Genomic DNA, 23,027 nt, shown 5'->3' on the forward strand with positions numbered 1-23,027 from the left:
AGGTAAAAAAGGACTTTTTAAACAAATCGAGGTAACCAGCGTAACTTAAACAGTATTTAAAGTCGTGATGGATTTCTCATAACTTTCAAACTGCTACAATGGGTTTTACTTCGGAAGAACTGGCGGATATTCATTTCGTGTATGGACTAGTGGATGGCAATTCTTTGGCTGCTCAACTTCTCTACCAGGAAAGGTACCCGAACCGTCGCATCCGCGTCTCACGGACTTTGATTACGTGAGACAGGCACATTCTGGGTACGTTACTTAATTTTTTACTTGAACTTATCTCCGACTGCTTCGTTACAAATGTATTGTTCGTTTTACGGAACAGGAACCAAGTAGGTCGAATACGGGTTGCCCGCAATGTGCAGTTCCAAGAAGAGGTGTTAGAGGCTATCAACGACAACCTGTCAACTAGGAGCAACAAACACAACACCCCACACAAGGAGAACGCAACCCGTCAAAAGTCGTGGATTTTCTTGTGTACTTTTTCATTGGCTAGACGCTTTAGCGCCTGCTGCCGTCGGAAGGGGAATATTCGGAAATTGTCTTCCCCCCCGCCCGTAAAACGTTCAGCGTAAAGGCTCGTGACGCTCGTCCAATGAAATTCGTACACAACCCTTCGTTAGCGTGTTTAAGGCTAGCTGTGTTCTCCTTGTGTTTGTTGCTCCTAGCTGTCAACAAGCACACGAAATGGGAGCCAGTTATTCGTCCGTTTGGCGGGTCATGCACGAATCTTCAGTACCCTTTTCACAGAAAGAGAGTACAAGCGTAAACCTAAAGTTTTGAAGATGAATGAAAAATTCACGCGCTTCGAAAACTGTTTTGAACAGCGCGAGCCCACGCGTGAATTTTTCATTAATCTTCAAAACTTTATGTTTGCGCGCTACTCACAGCGAAATATTATTTTGGGCGCGTGCGGAGAGCCATGAATGAAACGATTTATTTACGTTGATGATTTTAATAGAACCAGCGTTAAAATTAGGGGTCATCCATACATCATGGCTAAAATTAAATCCCTCGCTAATGAAAGAGTTTTCTCTCTGTCACAAGACCGTGGTGCAATACACTCCTCTCCCTTCCCAAGCCCAGGTTTTTCCCAAAACTTTCCGAGGTCTGAATTAGACAAAAGACAAGACCAGCAATATTCCCTCAGCTCACAGCGATCGCATGAAACCATGTTCATGTTCGCGGGCCTCAGGCCTACCCCCCGGTAACAAGACCCCAACAAAAGCGTCATTTTTCAAGGCTGCCGCCGTAAGATCGCAGGGACGCCCGGACGTTTCCACTAGGAGACAAAAAAGTAAACTCGACTCTCTGGAATCCCCCCCCCCCCGCAATCCCGAGCGAACTTTCCTAGGTTAGGCGACGTCATCCGTCCATCACAGGACATGTGTATTATTTACACCAATGATCCACATAAAATGGGATGTCACCATAGAGATAGAAAAGAAATAGAGGAACTATTGAATCTGGCGAAGTTGACCGCGAGTGCCGACCCCCTTTTCGCCAATGTAGGAAGCCATGAGATGGGCAGATTACGTGGCGCCATCGACGCGCGGTGAAATGAAATACATTATGCCTTTTGGAAAATCAACTGTCATTTGTTGTAAACAAAGAAAGGATAGATGGTGTTGCAAATTCTACCCATCTCCGCTTTCATACATGCTAGGGGGAGATGAATTTTCCCGGTCAAAAACAGGGGTGCTTTAACGCGGTAATCTTCCCTCTATTTCTTTTCTATCTCTGTGGATGTCACCATTTATTTTTATTCATCTCCGCCCCACAATCCCCAGAACAAAACCAGGCAACAGAGCCTCAAAAGGTGATGTAAAGAATTAGGCCGAGTTTCAAGACTCGGACAGTCGAGTGCACGGCGCTTATACATATTAAAGAATACCTTCGCTAACTATCCAGATGAGATCCTTCCAGAGCATTCCGACCAGAAGAGCATGATCCAGACGGTCATGAATCTGGGAAAAGTAATGTCCTCAACACCCTCAAATCACCTGTTGATCACCCAATATCTAGCAGTTCCGAGGGAAGAAATCCAGATGACCGAGACCGATTCCCTCGACTACAAGACGTTTCAGACCGAAATCTGAGGTACCTACGCCCACTTGTAAGAAATTCGTCGTCGTCGTCATCCGTACCGTAATCCGGGCATACGCGCAGTAAACCGAGACTATATTGACAGTTTGGAACTGTCACAGCGAAACAAGAAGTCCCCTGTCGAGCCACTCCAAGAAAACGCGTGTGCGTGCTCATTTTGTAGATTTTGAATCTAGTGTTTTTATAAATAAGTGTTAAATAAAGATTTTGTGATTGATTATAGACCAAGGGTTTCCATTCTTAATTCGAAACTCTCCTCTTTCCCTTATGCAACCCCCATCTCTCAGATTTAATTAACACACGACTCTCACTGTGTCGCCATCTTTCCCCGCCTGGTGAATTAATATCTCAGAACAAGGGTAAGAATAATTTCCAGACCGTACTCGCTATCCCAACCAATACGATACCCGTTGTTTGAGAAATATCCTTTCATTCCAAAAAGGTTGCAGTCTTATGTGTAAATTATAAGAGTAAATTTAATATAATAAAACATTTATTTAATTACCCATATCATAGTCTCTTCATACTGATGCAAGTAGTGACTCAACAAAAATATACAAGCAACATTACACGAGTAAACACTATTAGATATTTTAAAAACATTATCTATTCCGATATAAAAGCTAAAACAAGGCATTAATTATATTAATAAAACAAATAATTCTAAACAAATTTTATTCATTCCAGTACTGGAAGTCTAATTGAGATACGAAATAAATAAAAAAGTACTGGAATTGGTATATTGATAGTTTTAATAAATTACAATTTAAGAAAATAATTCAATCGTCGTCATCGTCTTCATCATCATCTACCTCTTCATCGTCATCAGAATCATTAGCAGGTTGACTGGACAGAGTCTGTGTTCCAGTTGTTTGCATTTCAGGTTGAGAGGAATTTGAATCTTGGTCGGTTGTTTGAGTTGCAGTTGACACAAGGTGCAAAGGGGAGACATAATGACTATCACTATTTGAAGATCTACAAATGGAAAACAAAACAATGCTGTAAATGAATCATTAGTCGATTATTTCCACAAGATTGGTAATAAATTAGCACAATTAACTTCGAAGTTCACATCAATATCATAGATAAATACACATTATCTAAGACCAAAAGTAAATAGGGGGAGAAAGTCTATCACTGCCTCCAGATTTTACCTTCCACCATGCTTGGCACCCTTTTTAAAGAGCTAGTTATCACGTGATATATCTAACCAATATAAATAAGTTGGTATTTAGTTGGTATACACATTTTAGTTAACGTTAAGTTGGTTTTAAGTAGGCTCAAGTGGTCAGAATATTTCAATAAACTAGTTAAAGGGGTAATAAGTTGTTATTAAGTTGATGGGAAAATACTTTTTTCTATAAGTTGGTAATTAGTTGGTTTTTAGTGGTCAGAAAATTACATATTATTTGTAAGTATGTTTTAAGTTGGTATTTGGAACAAATACCAACTTAAAGTATTTCCTAGACCACTTATTTTTTGGTGAAAATTTTGAATTTTATTCCCTGGCCAACATGTCACCACCTCGCGATTTCAAATAGTCTCTGTCAAATGCTGACCACTATTTCCTTCGATAACGGTTGATTGTAATTAATAATTACTATATCAATTGTAAAATAAACAAAAAAGGTCGTAGCTGTATCTATTATTTCAGTTAAACTTGCAAATTGTTAGGCCTTAATATCGTAGATATACCAATTAGTCCAGATCTCTGCTCTTAGATGGCGCCACGCTCTCCACGATTTAAGTGACCGTTTTTCTAGTTACGGTTTATTTCTTTTCGAAAGTCATGTTATTATTTTTAAAATGTCGCATTTTAGTTTCTATCATATATCTACTTTATTTAGGAACTAAATTAACCAAATTATCGAAAGCAAATATTCACGTATTTTATAGAGAACTATTTTTCATCGTGGCGGAGTACAACCGATACATTTGTGTGCCTGTAAAGAGGAGAGGGGGAAGTCATTTCCGAAGCCCAAAAATTTTACCCCTCAAATAAGACGTCGTGCGTTGGACCCAAGTGCCAGACTTTCTCCCCCTATTTCTTTTGTCTAAGACTTAGTTTTTACAAAAATACGTTTATCATAGTTCAGTTTATATCTTCACAGTAAAACATTTTGACACATTACTGCTGAAATATGCCACTATGCCTGGCACAATATTGAAGTTTTATTAATATAGTCTTTCTGATTTTTTTTCAATACTTGCCAAACGAAACCCATAAGAGCTTAAGTAGGCAATCATAAGAAAATTTAAACCATTTGTCAATATTTCTGAATTCCCCATAGCCATTTACTGTAGAAATGAAATTTTAATGTAAAACTACATACACAGGTCGACAAATAAGTAAAGAGCCTCTGTTAGTTCCATATATAAGGCCTTGTCCTGATTCTGGAAGCCATCTAACATAATTCAGTCCTAGTGGTCCACCTCCAATCCCTCCAATGCCACGAACTCCACCAGAATTACTCTCTTGATATACACTGCTGACAAACTAAATAAAATTCAAAGTTTAAATACACAATTTGTGAGCAAACCTAAATCACCAAATTCTTACGGTCAAAGAGCTGTTTTTAGTGAAAGGGTCTAGACGAAATATTTGAGCCACAGGCTGTTGGAATAAAAAAAAATACATATTACACCAATATTTTAGGAGAAGTTTACTGCTCTTATACTGTACCTCTCGTTCAGAAGCTCCTAATGGTAGCCTGTGTGTACCAATTCCAATAACCAAGTATCTGGCAAGTGGTGAGAATGATACTGAAACTACATTGGTATTTTCAAAGTTCCAAGTATACAAACATTGACCAATGTTCTGCATTGACAGAGAGTACACAGCGACCATAGTTGACTGTCTCATGTTGGCTATGTTTGGAACAATAGTTGCCAAAAACTTCCCATCTTTTGAAACATCAACGCTACCATCATTGTTAATTTTACACTTAGGAACAACAATACTCGATTCAGCTGAAAAGATAAAAGTATAATTTAATGCCAGTTGAAGCAATATAAAAATGCATTAAAACCTAATCTAAATTTGAACAGTATGAAAATCTACAAAAAATATTTACAGGCTCTAATAGCCACTTACAACTAGAAATTATATAAAATTATAATAATAATAATAATTATATTTGAAGTGGCATTGACATTATTCATCACGATTATTGATAAAGTATGCCAAATATTGGTTTTCAATTGCATACTGAAATTTTACTTATCAATTTGTACATTTTTCAAATGCTAGCCAAAATAAGGGATGTGAAAGTTCTGCTAAACTTGTTAAATTTCCTTAAAAATTAAAGTAAATTTTACTGGCAAAAATATAAATGAATATATATGATAGAAGTATACTTATTTCTAGAGTTTTTAATTTTACGGTTCAAATATTGCGGAAAATATTTAGCAAATCCGAAAAATAAAAAAAATTAAACATTTCTTTTTCATTGTTTTTATTCTAGACTAGTCTAGAGGTTATTTTTACTTTTGGATTCGACAAAAGGAGGCAAAAATGCCGTTAAAATTAAATTTTGTGAACATTATTAGTCTAATCATGGAATGAAAACTTTTTTTTTACAGAAAAATACAAACTTTTCCAGAAAAAAGGCCTTGGTAATTTTCCGACTTACAACTCTACTTATTTCTATACTGTTAATGTTACACGCTTGAAACATGTGCCTTTGCTGCCTCCACTTATTTTTCAAATTAGATGATTAATAATAAAATTATGTAAATATCCCCAAGGAATTAATTTTTTACAATATTCAATATTAGCATATTGCAGATAGAGTAAATTCCCTCCAAAGAAAACTGACTTCAGCTTGCAAAAGGTACATGTTTCATTTATTATGCCTAGATGAAGACTTCTCTGGCTAACACTTCGTTGCGAAAAATAAACATTTGTGCGACTTAAATGAAAATGAAATAAATTATTTGCAATAACTCACATTGAGATATATTTGGTATTATATAATTTGAAAAGTCCCAGCACTGAATTCTATACGTGAGATTATTAGAATCTGCTACACCGCCCATACCTGTTAAAATGAACACTAATAAATTGACTAAAAAAAGATATACTGGAAAATGTTACAAAAATAGTTATGATAAAGATATACCCTTTTCAGAAGACGCCTATAAAACCAGGTTTTAGCACATCAAAATTTTATTTTTATTTCAGAATCAAAATAAACGGTAATTTACTGAACATAGTCTAAACCTAATTTCATAGTATTTCATTTGTAAAGGATATTAAAAATATTTTTATTTTCAAGTATTATTAGAAAAAATTATAACTGAAATGTATAACATTTAATTTACCTCTTGACCGTAGACCAGCATCATAAAAATGAGACCAATAGGGTGGAACAGCACCCAGTCTTGGTCCACCAACCCCAAGGTAGTTTACAGCTGATGGTCCACTATTATTTAGTGAGGATGCAACTGAATTAAATGAATTAATAGGTGGTGATCTTGAAAGGATTGCTGATAATGGAGGTGATCGTGGCCTTTGTTCTGGAGGCAGAGGGGGTAATTCTCCATCAGATGGAGAAGTAGAGTGGTCAATATGTACAAATGGGATTGTAAAATGCTGGTCCATCCTCTCTCTGTGAACAGTTCGTAGCCTATTTAAGATAATTTCGGACTCAATAACACCAGACTGGCCAGCACTAGTAGATGGTGAAGAAGTGCAACGTATTCTTCGTGAAATTCGAGCTCCAAGATTACTATTTTCAGAAGTAGCCGTAGTAGAACCTCTGTTAATAGATCTAGGTAAATGCTGTTGTTGAACATTGCCATCTGAAGAATCTGCATAACTTTGTCTGCTGTGGCGGTGAGGATTAACAACAAGTTGGGTCCCAGCGGAAGCACCACTAGGTTGCTGGCAAGACCATCGGTAAAGTCTTCGCCGCCTTAGGGATGTTGGTGACATGCTCATTCGATAATTTAACCATCTTCTTCTAGCAATTGCAGTTCTTGTTGGTCTAACAGCTGATGATATTATGCGCGATGAAATACCTCTTCCTAGTGAACTTTGAGGCCTATCAGATGACGCGGTACGTGGTATACTCGTACATCTTGATTGATTTGAAGATGAAGCTGCACTGGTAGTTCCCGTTGCTAGGATTAATTTAAAACTTAAGTATGATAATCCTGGAATTGTTCTTACTTTTAAAGTGACATGATGGGTGAAATTTTGTTACATTTATAACTAGAGTAAAAAAATAAAACGGATCTACGGCCTTACTAGATTCAGCCCATAACAAAAAGGAAATATAGGGAAAACAATCAATAAATGAACCTCCAAATACGTACAATGTGAGTTTCAAAGGGTCTGTGAAAACTAAAAATTATATAATGTTGGCCTTAACACTGAGTTGTTAGACCATAGAATAATTTCTAATTTTTTTTTTACTTTTTAAATATTGGTTTCCATGTGGAATTAACTAGGCCAAAAACACCCAAAACCTCGCAAAATAATAAATAACCACTATACATAAGAGATAAATTTGGACTTACCATGGCTGGATGGCCTAAAAGAAAGTCTGCTGGTTGAAGTACTAGCATCATTTGTTGGCGGAGCTGGTGGATTTTCCGAACTAACCAAGTTTTGCCTTCTATTTGTTGCTACAAAAGGACTATTTCTAGAGGTACCTAATTGGTAAATATTACTTTGAGATTGTTCTAGTCCTAAGTCTAACAGTAACTCGACACTACTTGGAACTGGTTGCACTATTGTAGGTCCTGAGATAGAGTTTACATTGTCAGATGGTGAATTAATTCCTCTCAAAAATCGGTTGCGCCAGTAAAAAGGCGAATAATAAGAACGAAATTGAGAATCTGTCACAGTTTCAGAATGTTGACTTGTAGAAACATTGAATGGGTTTGGTAGTCTCTCAGAAGCCAGCTGAGCTAGACTACTTGCACGTGAAATGTCGCTTAAATTACCGGTATTTAAAGACCCTCGCGAATTAAATGGAAGATTCAGGTAAGATGATTCACTTTGTTGAGTACCACCTAAATTGGGCATAAGACCCGAACTAGAAGTACGCGAATTAAGCAAACTACTAATATGATCCGATATAGAGGTTCGCACTGAGCTTGTATTAGTATCGCTAAACACAGGTAATTCAAAATTATCCGGATTTCTGGAACGGGTAAAATTTGCATCACTGGATGAAGTTGAAGGAGCATTAGTTTGTGTATGAATAGGAGCTTCAGTTTTCACAGTTACGTTTTTGGAAATTGTATCTCCAACATTTTCAACACTATTTGCATTACACGAGCTTGTAGAAGGTTGGGATAGAGTAACATCCATGTTCGTTCTTGAAGCGGAAGCTGTACTAGTTGCAGTGGTAGTGGACTGAGTAGTCTCTGAGGATGATAATGGCGCATTTGGTATGGATGAGTTTAAGTGAAGCTGGGTTAATCTGTAGTCTGTTGCTAAAATACGTTGCATATCCCTGGTTAACTGCAGACTCATTTCTATCAAGAAAAAATATAATATCAGATAAAAAAACACGGGAAATAGTTCCTAAACTTTGGGGTTTATGTTAAAATGGAATTAGGCAAGCATATTTATTAAAAAAATGCATTTTTCAGACACCATAAAGAGACATAATGATATAGCAAATGCCCCCTTGTTTTTTAAATCTTCCGCAAGTTATCAAAAGTAAAAATTTCAGCCAGAGATTCCAACAGTAAACCAATTTTGCCCTTTTGGAGCTCATCGATCAGTACTGCGTAAGAACTTGGGATTTTTTTGGAAAATGCCGATATCAGTAAATCTTGTTGATGTATTTATGTTAAAGTAGTAAAACAAGTTGTGTTTAGTTGCCAGAAAAAACTTATAAAGTTTATTAAATTATTAGATTAGGGTAAACACAAAAGAGATCAATATGGTGAAGCATCACCAGTAAAAGATTGTGTAAAACCTTGGATTAAAAACGTGTTACTCCTAATCAAATCTATTTTCCTATCTGTCTGGCTGGCTGGGTAATAAGCCAAAGTTACGACTATTAGGTGCCCTGCCAAAGATGAGGTAATATGCCAAAATTTGCACCTTGCTATAAGGAACAAGATGCAAATAATTAGAAGTAAAACATACTAAAGTAACTTCTAAGCAAACAGATGTGCATAAAGCTAGAAAGATAAGGGATTTCCACGATTGGATTTAGCTATGGCTACGAATTCTAGCTAGTTATAGATTTTTGCTGGTACAAATAGATACATACCAACAAGCCATAAACAGTAGGCCAAGTCACGCCTTTGAGATTGCGTATTATCTTCTCCTCTTTGAGCCATCCTATCAGCAGCTGATTAAAAAAACAGATAAAACGACTCAATTAATTTCAATGGAAAGCTACTTGATTCGCACTTTCCCAGACTTTAAAACACAATTTAAATCACCTGAATGAAAATGTACAAAATTTCAACTGCTATTTAAAATGTTGGTTTATATTACCAATACAAGGCCAAGAGGCATTCAAATCAGTGTTTTCGAACTTTTCATAGTTTTAGTATTTAAGCATTATGATTATGCTTTGCTATGAGCTCAGCTTAATTAACAATTAATTAACTTGTCATTCGCAATCTGACAATGAAGCAAAGTAAGCTAGATAGTTTAAATCAACTATTTTAATATGGATAATTTCATACACTTTGAACAACATGATTTTAACGTAATTTAAAATATAAGGCATTCATTTTATTTAAGGATGGTATTTCTTCACCTTCATAGATTTGATCTCTCAAATTCGTCAATCTTGCTCTGTAGCCACTGACATTGTCCAATCTTTCTAAAATTTCAGCAATTCTTGTTCTGACCTACAAAAGTAAAGTTAGGCACTACATTTTTATGAGACATTAAAATTAATTTAAGGAGATACTAATGATCATAGGTAGGACATTTTCATAATTATTATAACTTTCATCTGACACTAAAATCAGACCTCTAGCTACGCATTTATTTCTAGTTCATAAAAATATAAATTTAATTACTAAAGCCTTCAATATCTGTTTTCTGCGCAGAAAATTGTATCTTTTAGGTTTAGTTCCCTTGGTCGCCAGTGGTTAATTGACCATGTTACAAATATTAAAATAAGAGGTGCATTAAGTCAATGGTCAGTTGTGAGCCAAAGAGCTAGCACAATTAAGGGAATTCTGATTAAGGCCAAGCTGTTAGCCTATTGGCAGTTCCTGGTCAATCTGAATTCCCTCTGTTGTGTGGAACTAGGTTGGATGAGCTGCAAGAAACAACAACTATGGTACCATAAAGGTACTACACTAGTGTCACCCTTCATATACAACAGTGAATACATACTGTCTCTATGTAGAATTTTACAATAATGGTAGTAGGAAACTATTCAACAACTTAACTAACCACAAAGAAAATTAAGAATACCTGTTGTATTTGGTCTCTAGCAACAGCTGTAGTTAAAGCTGCATTACTCAGACTTTGCAATGAATGCTGTAATCTGGTCAGCAAACTAACTAATGATACAGAAACATCAGGTGAAGATGGACCAGTCTCGGACGTTGATCTATTACCCCTTGAAGTAGTCCTACTAAAAACATTTTTGTGAAAACAATGAGTTTTAAAGGCAGTTGTTTGTAATGACTTACCAAGGAATCTGAGGGAAACTTGGTGAACTTTGACTACTGCTACTGGACTGGTTAGGAAATGGGGCAAAAGGAGAATGACCTTCAGCGGGGGGCCTTTGACTTCCTAGCTCGGGAATGAAATTGTGCAATAGAACAGGCAATGGGAACTGATCAGTTGATGTTGAAGGCAGATGTGGCATATCAGCGAATAAAGACGGTGGAGGCTGTTGCTGAATTCTTCTTTCCAAACTTGAGCAAATAAACCGCAATCTATGAAATGTCACCCAGAAATCTGAATTGACACTACTAAAGCCAACATTGGAGCGAGCATTTGCCGCATTATTTGTTTGACTAGATGGATTGCTTGATATTTGGCTTTCTTGAGAAGTTTCTGTTGGCGCACTTTCTGTTTGCGCTTGCGTTCTGGTAGACGATGTAGGTAAACTAGTCATACTTGCAGATGATGTACTCTGAGATTCGTTGAAAAGATTAAAGGCATGACTATTTCGGAAACTGGGACCCAATGAACTTTGGCTAGTTGACCCATGATCCTCTAAAACATCAGAAGCATCACCACTCTGCAGTCCTAAAGCCTTTTATAGAAAAATCAAAAAATGACGTATAAGATAATCAATTTTTAGTATGCACCATTTTAAGTTTTTTTTTTAAAATCCCTACACTAGCGTTTTACTTTAAACATCATTAGGTATACCAATTGACTAGGTAAATAAATCGACGGCTGATTTTAGTTTTGCAATGTTCCATCTTTTGCCTTAATTTACATATTTTGGATTTTATATGAAAATTTTAATATTAAGATTTTTACTTTTTAGATATGCAGCTAAAATACGACTGGTATATATATATATAGCCAATTCTTTTTGACGTTGTTCTATCTACAACTAGAGAAGAACTAACTGCTTTTTTGCAGCCTTAATTGCAAAATTCATACTACAATTTTAGCAATCAATAGAATAAACATCTATTTGATACAAATAATCTAACTTTGTTACTGCTGTATTAAAATCTTTTAGTAATTGACATAATTACAACAAAATGCATTATTTAGGTGTCATTAACAACAGTTTCAACATAATTGGCTAATATTTATAATAATTTTCAAGTTCTAATCTAAGAGTATGTTTGTTATCTTGATGTTCAATTTATTAAACTATAAGGCGAAGAAGCTTTATTAGTATTCTCTGTTCGACTTAAAAAATTACATGATTTGAGTTCAAACCGGTTTGAGCCAGGTTGGTTTTTATCCACAGTGTTTTAAAAGTTTCTTAGTATGAATGGACCAGAATACTTAAATTATTTAAGTTTTTTAAAGTGGTTAGAAAAAATTATAGAAGATTTATGAATATGACAGATTAGTACGATTAATTTAAGCTTTATTTATAAGACAACGTCTTTTTAATAATTTTATTACTTGTAAGTTACAACTTGATATTAGTGTCTTTTAGTAATTGTGGCTTTTATTACTTTATTAGAGCGCAAAGTTTTAGGTTATATCCCGGTTCGAATAGGTCCTAATAGGGTTGTTTTTAGAGGTTTGTAACAACATTTTTGGGATGGCTTTAAATTGATGATAACTAAGGAGCACAGATTAACCTTGATATTCTAATAAAATAATTTTTTATATAAGCCCAGTAGTTGGTTTATTATTTGCTCTGGCTTATTGAGCTTTAGGTAATTTGGTAGGAATTATTTTCTTTTATCAATATGGTATGGTTTATTTTTTGTTTAGTTTAGGTGTTTATTCTATCTAAAGGCTCGATGAAGTTCTAATTCTATTTATAGAACATTAGGCTGTTATCCAGCTTTAGCTCAAACTAATCTCTTATGAACTGAGTTTGACTCTTATTTTGCTAAGTGTAGTTCAATTAGTTGGGGATTATAACCAGGACTCTGCGAGTACTCAACAATAATCAAGTACTCGCAATTTTATTCTACTCGAATGGACTTACGAGGCCTTAGCCTAGGACTAAAAATTACTCGCGAGTCCAATTGTTTTAGACAAGTCCATTATTTTCCAACGAGTCCCCCGGCTTCTTTTTTAATTTATTTTTAATGTATTTCTTCACTTTTTTATTAGATTACCTGATCCAAATTATATAGTCTCTGTCGGTATAGATGTGCATTGTGAATGCTCACTTCTTCAGCAAACAGTCTCGCTCTTTGGAGAGCGTCATCCTGAGTTGGTGACAATGCACCACTTCTGTTAAATGAACTAGATTGATTTGTACTAGATCCAGTATATCTTGAGATCTAAATAATAAATTAGTTCATGTAAGATAGACTATGAATGTTGAGAGGATCAGTACAGTTCTATTTATTAGCAAAATGTTCTCCACATAGGAAGATTATAATAACCTTGAACAATAATTCCTCGATTTGAAACTTAACGCTATACCAAAGTTTTCACTCATAAATACCACTAAGTGGAGAAAACCGGCAAAAGGATCCCACATCTCATATTAATTTGAAACTAATTCTTGAGGAGGCAAGATCTTCACACTTTATATACCTCTGTTAACTGCCTATCCATTCTTTAGATGTTTCATGGCTTGCCTTAGTCGTGGATGTCCAGTGAGGCAAATACTATTTTTCAGCTTGATTTATTTTGTGCAAACCATTTACCAGTTACTGTTGGTGGCATAAGCACGGACCCTAATTGTTCTATAGCGTCCATTCAGTGATGTTTGGTTTCAGGATAAATAATTACAAAAACTATTTTTGGTTCAACTTTCATTAAATTTAAAAGGTGGTAATTAAATATTGCTTATGCTCGAGTAGTTTTGGCCATTATGGGAGACAAAATTCAGTATTAATCCAAAGGTATTTGTCACTAAGTGGTTTTAAAGCACATACAAAAGAAACAAATTAAGTGTCAACTTAAATATTTTGAATACAAAGATTTTGAGAACTATCTTTTGATTTCCAGATTTCCATATTTGGAATTTTGGGTCAAAATCCAAATTAGATTTTCCCTTTAACTATTCCTTTAATATTTTATCTGGAATATAAAAACTGTTACTTAATTACCAAGAATCCTGGAGTATTAAACATTAGGAATTATGGTAATTTTTTTAAATTATTTGATTATTTGGGGCAAGAAGTTCTCAGGAAAATATGCTTGTCACCTAAATCAGCTTCTTGATGTTTTGTAAGCTTACCGTAATATTTTGGGTTAAGTCATATGAAATGACTTACCTCTTCAAGGCCCTCTAAGTGGCTGTATAAAATCATTAATCGATTTAATATGCTTGTTCTTTGGGCTGAGATAGATCTGGTTGATGCTGCTCTAGGAAAAGTAGCTGATCCAAACAGTGATTCTGCTAAATGAGATCGTTGACTTTCTGGTGGTACATTAAGTATTCCAGTTATAAGACGGGTTCCGTGAGTGTCGAACTTGACATATCTATAAGAACATGAATTAATATAAATAGGAGTAATATTATTGATATTATAATTTTACAATTCTTAAATTAAACCATGGAACATAATTTAACCAACTTCTACAAAAATCAAAAGTAATGCTTTAAAACCAAAATCCAAAGATGTAAATTACACATCAGAAAAATATATAATAACTAGCAAATCATATATTCTTATACACAAGGTTATAGTCCTCACTCCCCCTAGAACTTTGTATAAATTAAATTAAATACTTCTAAGAATGCTGTTTAAGAAATCCATTTACATACCTGACTTTCTCCTTATCAGAATTGGTTTGACACGTTGCGAAAGGTTCAGGTAAGCTCCAGTCCCAAAAGTGCAACTGATTTAAAGTGGCAATGACCAGCACTTTATCAGTCGGGTGAAAAGCAAGGGACGTTATTGCTTGTTTCTGCTCAACAACCCAAACTTCACTGCCTCCCTAAAAGCAATTTGATAAACCGCCAGTATTAATTGAATGAAATAAGCATTTGAAAATAAACTGATGGAGGGGTTTCATTTCTTTCGAAATATTATAATTTAGGAAGGATATTTTTTTGACATCTACGCAGGTCGAATTGGTAGAAGGCTGCGGATACTATTTGAAAGCTCAAGAAGCGAACTGCATAAAATAAAAGCATCCCTAAATGTTTCATTCGTAATTGGTGCAATTTTGAATTCAATGTACAGCGAAGAAGAGCTGACAAAGGTAAGTGCCAAGGGCAAAGGCGGTTAAACAAGGGTGGATCCCATTTTATGGGATGCCATTACTTGTATAATATTAATGATACACGGGCAGAAGTAAATGAACCGAGATTATCATCACAATATTGCCCATAGTGAAAGCGAATTTAAAAATTTTGCTCGCTACATCATGGCTGCTAAGCTTAAGTTTTATTATTGCCACCTAACGTATTACAGAGAAAACAGCAAAGGATCACACTGATTGTACCCATTGTTAGACTTAAGTTACTTTTCAATGGATGAAATGGCACATAATATTCAAATCATGTACCTGTCTTTACATATTTTTAAAACACACACTCACGGTTTCACACGTAACTTTCAAAGTGCGCCAATAAATCAAATAAAGATTTTATACACAGAGGGAGTTGTAGTACCCCCAATTGCCTATTGCGATCTCTTGTGGGAGTAGACAGGGCTGGACACCAGCTTTGCATTAGCTGGAATACCATAAGGAAAATGCCTCCCAGTTTTCAGGCCAATTCCAATAACTTTGGTTCATTTAATTCTGACACCAGGAAGAATTAAACTACAAGCAAAACATTCCACTAAAATTCTTAGGCTTATAGTTGCTTGTGGTAAGTCCAATATGCTTAGGATGTTCTTCCACTCACAAAACTTATGATGATTAGGCCTATTAAAAAAGGTGAACTTCGTTATATTTGCATATTTAATTAAAATCAATGATATTAACAGTGATTTGTCCCACTCTAATGATGAAATGAGAGTGTTTTTGAAAATTATACAAGCACAATTAGTGAAAACTACCGGAACATCAATATAAAAATAATTACTTACATGGAGATCCCAAACCCTAACTTCACCTCCTAAACATCCTGATGCAAGAATATCATTTGAAGTAGGATGAAATGCTAAACACCATGGTGTTCTAGGATGACCTTTCAAGGTTTTCAAAAGTTTTCCAGTCCTAACTTCACAAACCCAAACATTGTGATCACCACACGCTGAGGCAACTTTCAAGCTAACAGAAAGTCATTATAATTTTAATCAGTATTTTTTTTATTTTATGTAATACATAAAATAAAAAAAATATACTTAAAGCGAAATTTATTTATTTATACTTATAGGGAGAATAACTATGTTGAGCTGACCTGCGGGCATCATGCTCAAATATCCCATTAGGTTCAAGGAGCTTATTTCAGGGGGAAGGGTACCTGATCTTCGAGCATGATGGTGATTGGGTGCAACGCTAACAATCATCTCAACAGTCATTCTCCTTAAGAAATAAATGCACTTTTGATATAAGCTAATAATAAAGGTTTATGATATTAAATGGGGATGCACCGATATGGGTACAGCCGAGATAGCAGTAGGGTATATGATAAAATCATTGTAAGAACTGTCATACCATTGTATTCAAATTTTTCAATAAAAGTTTGCAAGAGCATATCCAAATGTTTATTTTCGCTTAAGCCAATATAGGCTTAGCTTTAGCTGATATTGGTTGATAATGATATTAGAAACATTTACTGATAAATCGGTAAATAAGCAGAAAAATTTACTGGCAAGGCGAAAATTATGATGAGAACCCAATGACAGAACCATTGTTATCTATAATATGATCCGACTTAGTACCTGAGAGCCAAAGTCAAGCAAGTCCAAATGATCTAAGTGTTTTTACATTTGATTGAATAATGACCTAATTTTTGTGTAGCTTTAACCTTCTTTTTTTAACATTATTATTTAAATTATTAATTATTATTGCAATTATTATAGATATGAAACTAAAAGGTTACTTTTCCCAATTATTCATTTTGTTTACTTGTTTGACCTTTGATTTTGGTAGCGATATGTAAAATCCCTTACCCATCATGACTGAAAGTGATTAGAAATGCAGCTCTCACTGAAGTTGGTAAATTGCAAGGCTGAAAAAAAAATTAATAATTTAGTTTCTGGCTGCCATGGAAAATTTACAAAATATTTTAACTGTCAATAAATAATACTTAAAGGGAATATGGGGAGTGTGGTCATCGAATTTAACACTTATGCCATCATGTTTAACAGGGGCTAGGGGTGAATGGTGCTAGTTGAGATAAAAACAGTTTGTAGCCAGTTTTAACAAACAATAAATCTAAATTTTCACTAAACAATTTTTTGATTTTTTTAATAAAAATCAAATAAATTAATTTTTTTATTAAATAACTTTGATTTTATTTATTTTTATACAATTAAAAGCTCTTTTCTTGTATAATTACCAGATATTTTACTTTTATGAGTCAGCTTATCTTGAATTAAATGAAATCTTAATTGAATTTAATTATTATTTAATATTTTAGTTTGTTCAGATTTTCTATGTAATTTAATTTTTCAAGAAACATTTTTTTATTAATACATAGAAATACATTGCATGATTTAAATCTTGATACCCAATAAGAGAGCGTCCATTAACTAAGTGAGGTGATTTTGGCGATTTTTCGACCCCTCACCCCTTGGTAAGAGCCTAAGAGGTCATGAAATTTGGCTCGACCCTCTCCCTCCCCCCCTAATATCACGTGAGATTTTTCAATATGCGTATTTTTAGGTGTAAATACGTTAATCGGTGTTTGATTGCGTTGGATTTATTTAATTATTTATATTTAAGACTAGTATTTTAGACAGAACGTAGTCTAGAATCACCGTGAGAAAATCGAACAGTAAAATACTTAAATTTTGAGCATTAAGGAGCTACTAAAATTCGTAAAAGAATATTCATTCTAATTCAGTCCACGGGGACTCATTTGTGGTCTCAAGAGTGACTACTGGAACCAACATGTCCATGTGATTTTCAGTAAAATCATCTGCTCCTTCAACCTTGCTCTGATTTGGCCACTCTATACCGTTGGTGCAGGTGGTGCTCTATGGACCGCACACCGGCACTCTGCAGCCATATTGTAGTGGAGAAACATGTTTTACTTATTTTAACCCAGTTTTATCGTAATTTTATACCGTTTCTTGAGGAAAAAAATTACGTGATATTTGCCGAACCCCCCCCCCCTCCACATGAGATTGGGTGAGATTCCGCTCGACCCCCTCCCCCTAAACGCCTCACGTAATTTATGGACGGAGAAGCTCCCTAAAAGCATTATTAATATTATTATTATTCGATCCTTTTATAATTTAAAAGAAACCTAAATAGTTCGATGTGTATAAGGAAATTCACAAGTTCCATTAACAGTTATTACAATTATTAAAAAAAACTAATTAAGACTAATTGACTATGTCAACTTAATTTTCTAAGGATAGACTATATAGCTAGCATGGGTGGTCTGATTTATGTTGCCATTTAAACTAAATTATTCTTAAAACTTTTCGGATTTAAATAGCCTATTATATTTCAATTTATGAAAATTCACAAAATTGGTTAATAATAATTATCAGCTAGGTAGCTAATACCCAAGACCCAACCTACGTCATCAAGCAACTTTTAAATAAAGCTATTCATTCAGGTTACAATGAGTAGGAGTGGTGGCAAACCCTTCATGTCACGTGAGCCAACAGCTCCCGACACTCACTATTACCATTGACCTCAGCAAGTTTTAAAGCAAAGGGGAAAAGTACTCGGGGGGAAAAAACCCCTTTAACCAGTGGGGTGAGAGCTTGCAAAATCAATGCAGAAGGAGCTGTTCCTAGTTTTCACCCCGTGACACAACCTGGGTAAACTGGGACAGGGTTGGCATATCCACCTGGTTAAATCCAGTTATAGCCACTTGAAAAAATCCAGAAGTTTTTGGCTTTTTAAAAAAAAAAATTACAATATGAATATTTTAGTAAATTAATAGTTTTTATTTAGAAATTTAGTTTATTTTTTGTTTCATAATTACAAACCGGTTTACTTTTACCAGTTTTTCGGTAGGTTTAAAGTTCCAAAGTCCGCTGCCTCGCTTCTGTAGGTGCGTCATACATAAAAACTAGGGGGAATTTCCCGAGGAAATCCAAAGAATTCAGTTATTTTATATAGTTATTTCGCTTTATTTGTTTAGTTTCTTATTTACGACAATAACTGCAGACAATTTCTACTTACATAAGTAAAAGGTACTGTTTATATTTTAGTCAGTTATAACCGAAAAAAAACGGTTATAGCCAATTAAAACCACTGGTCTGGATTTTTTCTCTAAAAGCCGGCTTTTTTCCAACCCTGAACTGGGATCAAACCCGGCTCCTCTTGATGCAAGGCGAAAGTTCTAACCACACCACTTTTGGTAGCTATGTCAATCCAAAGCGAATTGAAGTAGAGTCGCAATGAAAATAAATCATTATTAAGTAGTCAAATGACTATGCTGCTTATTGCGGATATGTTTGTCCAAATACTTAGACCTACACTCTTTCTGCATCTTGTATTACTTAACAAGACCTTGACCTACCCAAGCCAACGTTTCTCTAATCCCGTTTGGTGCAGGGCTAGCCTGAACTGTCAAAAGGGAGATAAATTTCCATATTCCCCTGGAATTTTTGTCCCCCTCCACCTTACTAGACGCCACCTACTAAAATTAACAATTTAGTTTCAGTCTGCACAGCAGCGCTGGGTCCGATATTTATTTTAAATCTTTCATTTTCTGGGGAATCGGACATTCAAGTTTTTATATGACACTTTCTAGACCAAGATTCAACCTTCAAAGGGCTTATTTGACTACTTAGAGGCATTATTAACTTATGGTGATATAGATAAGAACACTATCTAACACACAATATCCTATTAGTAATTACATCTAAGATTTCCATGAGTATGTATTGGTTTATTTTATTTCAAATTTTTCCCTTCCACCCTTGTAACGCTGTATCTAGCAGAAGTGATGATGCTGTACAGTTTTTTCATATTAAGGTACACCCTTTATAGAAGCTAGTTATTTAACCCAGCCGGTTGAGTCATTTACTGACCATAATGTAAAAATAGATTACCATTTCTTCCAGTCGGTAAGTAGCAGCTTTATCTTCTGCAAGCTCCAAGAGGTTGTCAACTCCACAACAAAACTGTTCACGTTTCCTAGGTTTTCCATTTTTTCCATATTCTCGTTGTAGGAGAATAGAAACAGAAGACATTTCAATTGGTAAAGATTTCCTCAAAGGGTATCGAGTTACGTGTAATAAATTCTTTGATTCACAATGACCATTTCATTGTACCTGAATTTCTACAAAAAGAAAAATAATTAAATAATAAATTCAACAACATAAAAAGCAAAATAAACTCATACCTCTTTCCCTATTTACAAATACTTCAGTTAACTGTTTTATTTACTTTTTATTATACCAATTAAATAATTGGTTTGTAATCCTCCTTGATAGGGATGCACCGATAAGGGTACAGCAATATATCGCCTATTGGTGGCAGATATATCGCCGGTAATATTGGCCGATATTAACAAAGTTATGTATCATAACAGTAGTGTATATGATAAAATCATTGTAAAAGACGGTTCAGTACACTGTCATACCATTTTATTCTAATTTTTCATTAAAATTTTGCAAGAGCATTTCCAAATATGTTTATTTTCATTTTACGTGATACATATTTTTTATCACAAATCAAATATTGTTGGTTTTAATTGTTTAAACTCGTAACCCCCTGTCTAAAAAAAAGGTATGATCTAGCTTCTGAAGTCTGGCGTCCGTGGCGCGGTCAATCAAATAAAATATTATCAATAGTTAGTTAATCAAGAATTTTCTTTTTTTTTAAATTGTTATTCTGAAAATATTTTAAGCCAAAATTGGCCTATACCAATATAAAATAGGCCAATAAGAATAGAGAAATACACCACATATTGGTATGGTCTCTAAATTTATGTCCAGATTGGAGGAGAGCAGACGCGTCATTCTCCCCTATTGTGGCTGGTGGAACGATGCCATGTTGTGTTCATTTTTTTAGCACTACTTGAAGGCAGTGTTAAGATATATGTTACTAACGCATTGACTTCAATGTTAAGGAATTTAAACAGTAACGTAGGTGGAAACTTTGGTGTTGAGGCTCTTTTTGCTCTTCTAAAACTATGCCTTCTAACCAAATTAACAAATTTAACCAAGTACAGTTCAGTTTTCTACCCTCAATGTTCTTTTTAACACCCAAAGGAACACAAAGAAATTGGTTGCTAATTGCTTCTAGGTTGATTAATTAATAGTCAAGGATATTCCAGTCTGAAAAAATACACTCTCCTTATTTCGCTTCGCAACATCTTGACATAAAGGCCACTAATATTTTTAACTGATTATTTAACCAGTTTAGAAGCTTAGGATATATTTTCAGTGGTACAAATGTCTGTCTGGTTCGATTTCAGATGTCATGAAACATCTGTTCAAGAGCTTCTCGGGAAGCCAAAAGAGATAGAAGTGTTGCTTATTATTTTGTATCTATGTTCAAGATTTAATTATTTGACCGATAGTAGTACATCCCTTTGAAGGCAGGGGGTTAAAATAAACCAAACTTCGGAACTTCGTTTCTCTGTGAAATATGCAGGTAAGAATAAATTTTTTCGGCGTAGTATGAAACAGGACTATAGAGCTAATAATTAATATCTGGTTCCGCAGAAAAAAGGGTAGAAAACAGACTGCATGAACCAATTAACTAGACACCTACTGAATGTGGATTTAGTATAAGATATTCTGAAATGGAATGGTAGAATACATGGTAATAATAAGGTTTTTAACAATTTAAGTAAATGCTTTGTTAACATGGTTAACCATGTTTGGTTTGTTCATTATCATCTATAACACCGATAGAAATATTTCGGTTACGTTTTAGAAAAGATTGGAAATTTATCAACCCAGTAGTTAACTTAAGCCTAGGTCCCATTAATAAACAAGTAAGTTCTTACCGTATTGAAGCATAAAACCAAATACATAGGCATTAACGCAAAAAGGAATTCAACGCACTATTGTGTATCTTCCACATGATTATTAATACCGATTACATGTTATCCAAAGATTAGTAACTGGCTAAGCTTAACCCTAACACATAGGGTTAAACGGTTGAAAAAAGTCAATAGCAGACGACATTACGTTCAGATACAGAGTAAAATATCCAGAACCTTTAGCTCAAAATTGCCTAAAAATAATTCATCCAAAAGACCGAAAAAGGTAACAATTTCAACTTAACCAATTTCGTTTTTAATTGGTGGATGCCGGAAAGTAAAACTAATCAACTTGTTATTTACGTATATCATTGATCAATATTCAATGTTATGAACTGTCAGTGCTCTGTAGATATAGGGGCAGAAGTTCATAAAAAACTTATAAAATTTAGCCTCAAGTTAGGTTTTTTTTTCTATTCGGCATCCTATCCCCGAATGGTTTTGAATAAAAACTTTTGGTATAACTAAATCTCCACTTAAGGATTACATTTCACATTTTTTAATTCTTAGATGATCTTCACATATTCTGCTTTACTACAAATGTCAAAAATATATAAAAATATTCGAGACAACAGTCAGCTGCACTGTCAGCAGCTGCTAGTTTGCTACACTACCAAGTGTATTTTTCTCGACGGTTGACCCCTTAATAACTTAAGTACTTACCGATCACAGTATTATGTTAAAACATATTTTAATGTAAATATTTTATTTTAATAATCATTTAACAGGAAAGGGTATGTGATTGAATTTTTCCCCACAATTTTTTTAACTTTTCAGATTTTATGTTTATCATTGTCCTTGGCTCACAAAATTATGCTTAAAATAATATTTTGAGACTAAAGTAGGGCTCGCGAGAAGTGAAAAGAAAGACTATACTATATGCAGTTTGCTAAATATGAAATTTAAAAAAAGACTAAGTTCTAAAAATTTTAGTTTTTTTTTATAACAATTACTTATGGTATAAAAATATTAGTCAATTAGTTAACGTAGAGCCACGTAGCTGTTGACTTTTTTTTTGAGCAAACTTATGGTGTCGGCCAAAGAAGCTGGTGACTCTAGAAGCCCATAATCTTGAATTTTTGGCCGATGAGCAGATACTTGGCTTTTTATAGTAACAAATCGTCGTCGTACAGCAGTTTATGAAGTTTTAGCGTTGGCCGCTACGTGACTGTATGTAAATTGAAATGGCTTATTGTCCTAATTCCTATTAACACCAAGCGTGTTAATTTGAATTACACGAAGGGAATGTCATGAAGTATTTTACAGGGTTGTCATGAATTTTTG

General features: G+C 34.5%; 1 protein-coding gene across 3 annotated transcripts; it reads right to left on the reverse strand.

Annotated features, from left to right (window-relative positions):
• Nucleotides 1-2,611: 2,611 nt before the first annotated feature.
• LOC149949560 (uncharacterized) lies at nucleotides 2,612-21,867 on the reverse strand. 3 transcript variants are annotated; one of them, XM_090167867.1, is made up of 19 exons: nucleotides 21,708-21,867; nucleotides 19,801-20,030; nucleotides 16,732-16,790; nucleotides 15,703-15,886; nucleotides 14,430-14,602; nucleotides 13,936-14,143; nucleotides 12,823-12,990; nucleotides 10,741-11,312; nucleotides 10,520-10,682; nucleotides 9,849-9,942; nucleotides 9,351-9,431; nucleotides 7,834-8,601; nucleotides 7,636-7,770; nucleotides 6,436-7,236; nucleotides 6,063-6,152; nucleotides 4,796-5,082; nucleotides 4,673-4,726; nucleotides 4,446-4,609; nucleotides 2,612-3,087 (listed from the first exon to the last, which is right to left on the reverse strand). In XM_090167867.1, the coding sequence occupies exons 2-19, from the start codon at nucleotides 19,939-19,941 to the stop codon at nucleotides 2,892-2,894; spliced, it is 4,338 nt and encodes a 1,445-aa protein (XP_090023993.1). In that variant the 5' UTR covers nucleotides 19,942-20,030; nucleotides 21,708-21,867; the 3' UTR covers nucleotides 2,612-2,891. The 3 variants fall into 3 exon arrangements, with proteins under 3 accessions (XP_090023993.1, XP_090023992.1, XP_090023991.1); XM_090167866.1 differs by having other exon boundaries at nucleotides 7,636-8,601; nucleotides 10,520-10,679; XM_090167865.1 differs by having other exon boundaries at nucleotides 2,613-3,087; nucleotides 7,636-8,601.
• Between the last annotated feature and the right edge of the window lie 1,160 nt (nucleotides 21,868-23,027).

Source organism: Leiobunum rupestre, chromosome 3 (assembly GCF_980474605.1).
Source record: "Leiobunum rupestre chromosome 3, qqLeiRupe1.1.hap1, whole genome shotgun sequence".
NCBI classification, from domain to species: Eukaryota; Metazoa; Arthropoda; class Arachnida; order Opiliones; family Sclerosomatidae; genus Leiobunum; species Leiobunum rupestre.

What these genes read in the sequence shown, in the direction of transcription:
- LOC149949560 (XM_090167865.1), bottom strand. Translation starts at nt 19,941, where the DNA reads ATGTCTTCTGTTTCTATTCTCCTACAACGAGAATATGGAAAAAATGGA. An exon ending in CTAGAGACCAAATACAACAG is followed by an intron (nt 9,943 to 10,519) that starts GTATTCTTAATT and finishes TTACTTTTGTAG; the next exon opens with GTCAGAACAAGAATTGCTGA. An exon ending in TTTTAGGCCATCCAGCCATG is followed by an intron (nt 7,237 to 7,635) that starts GTAAGTCCAAAT and finishes AATTAATCCTAG; the next exon opens with CAACGGGAACTACCAGTGCA.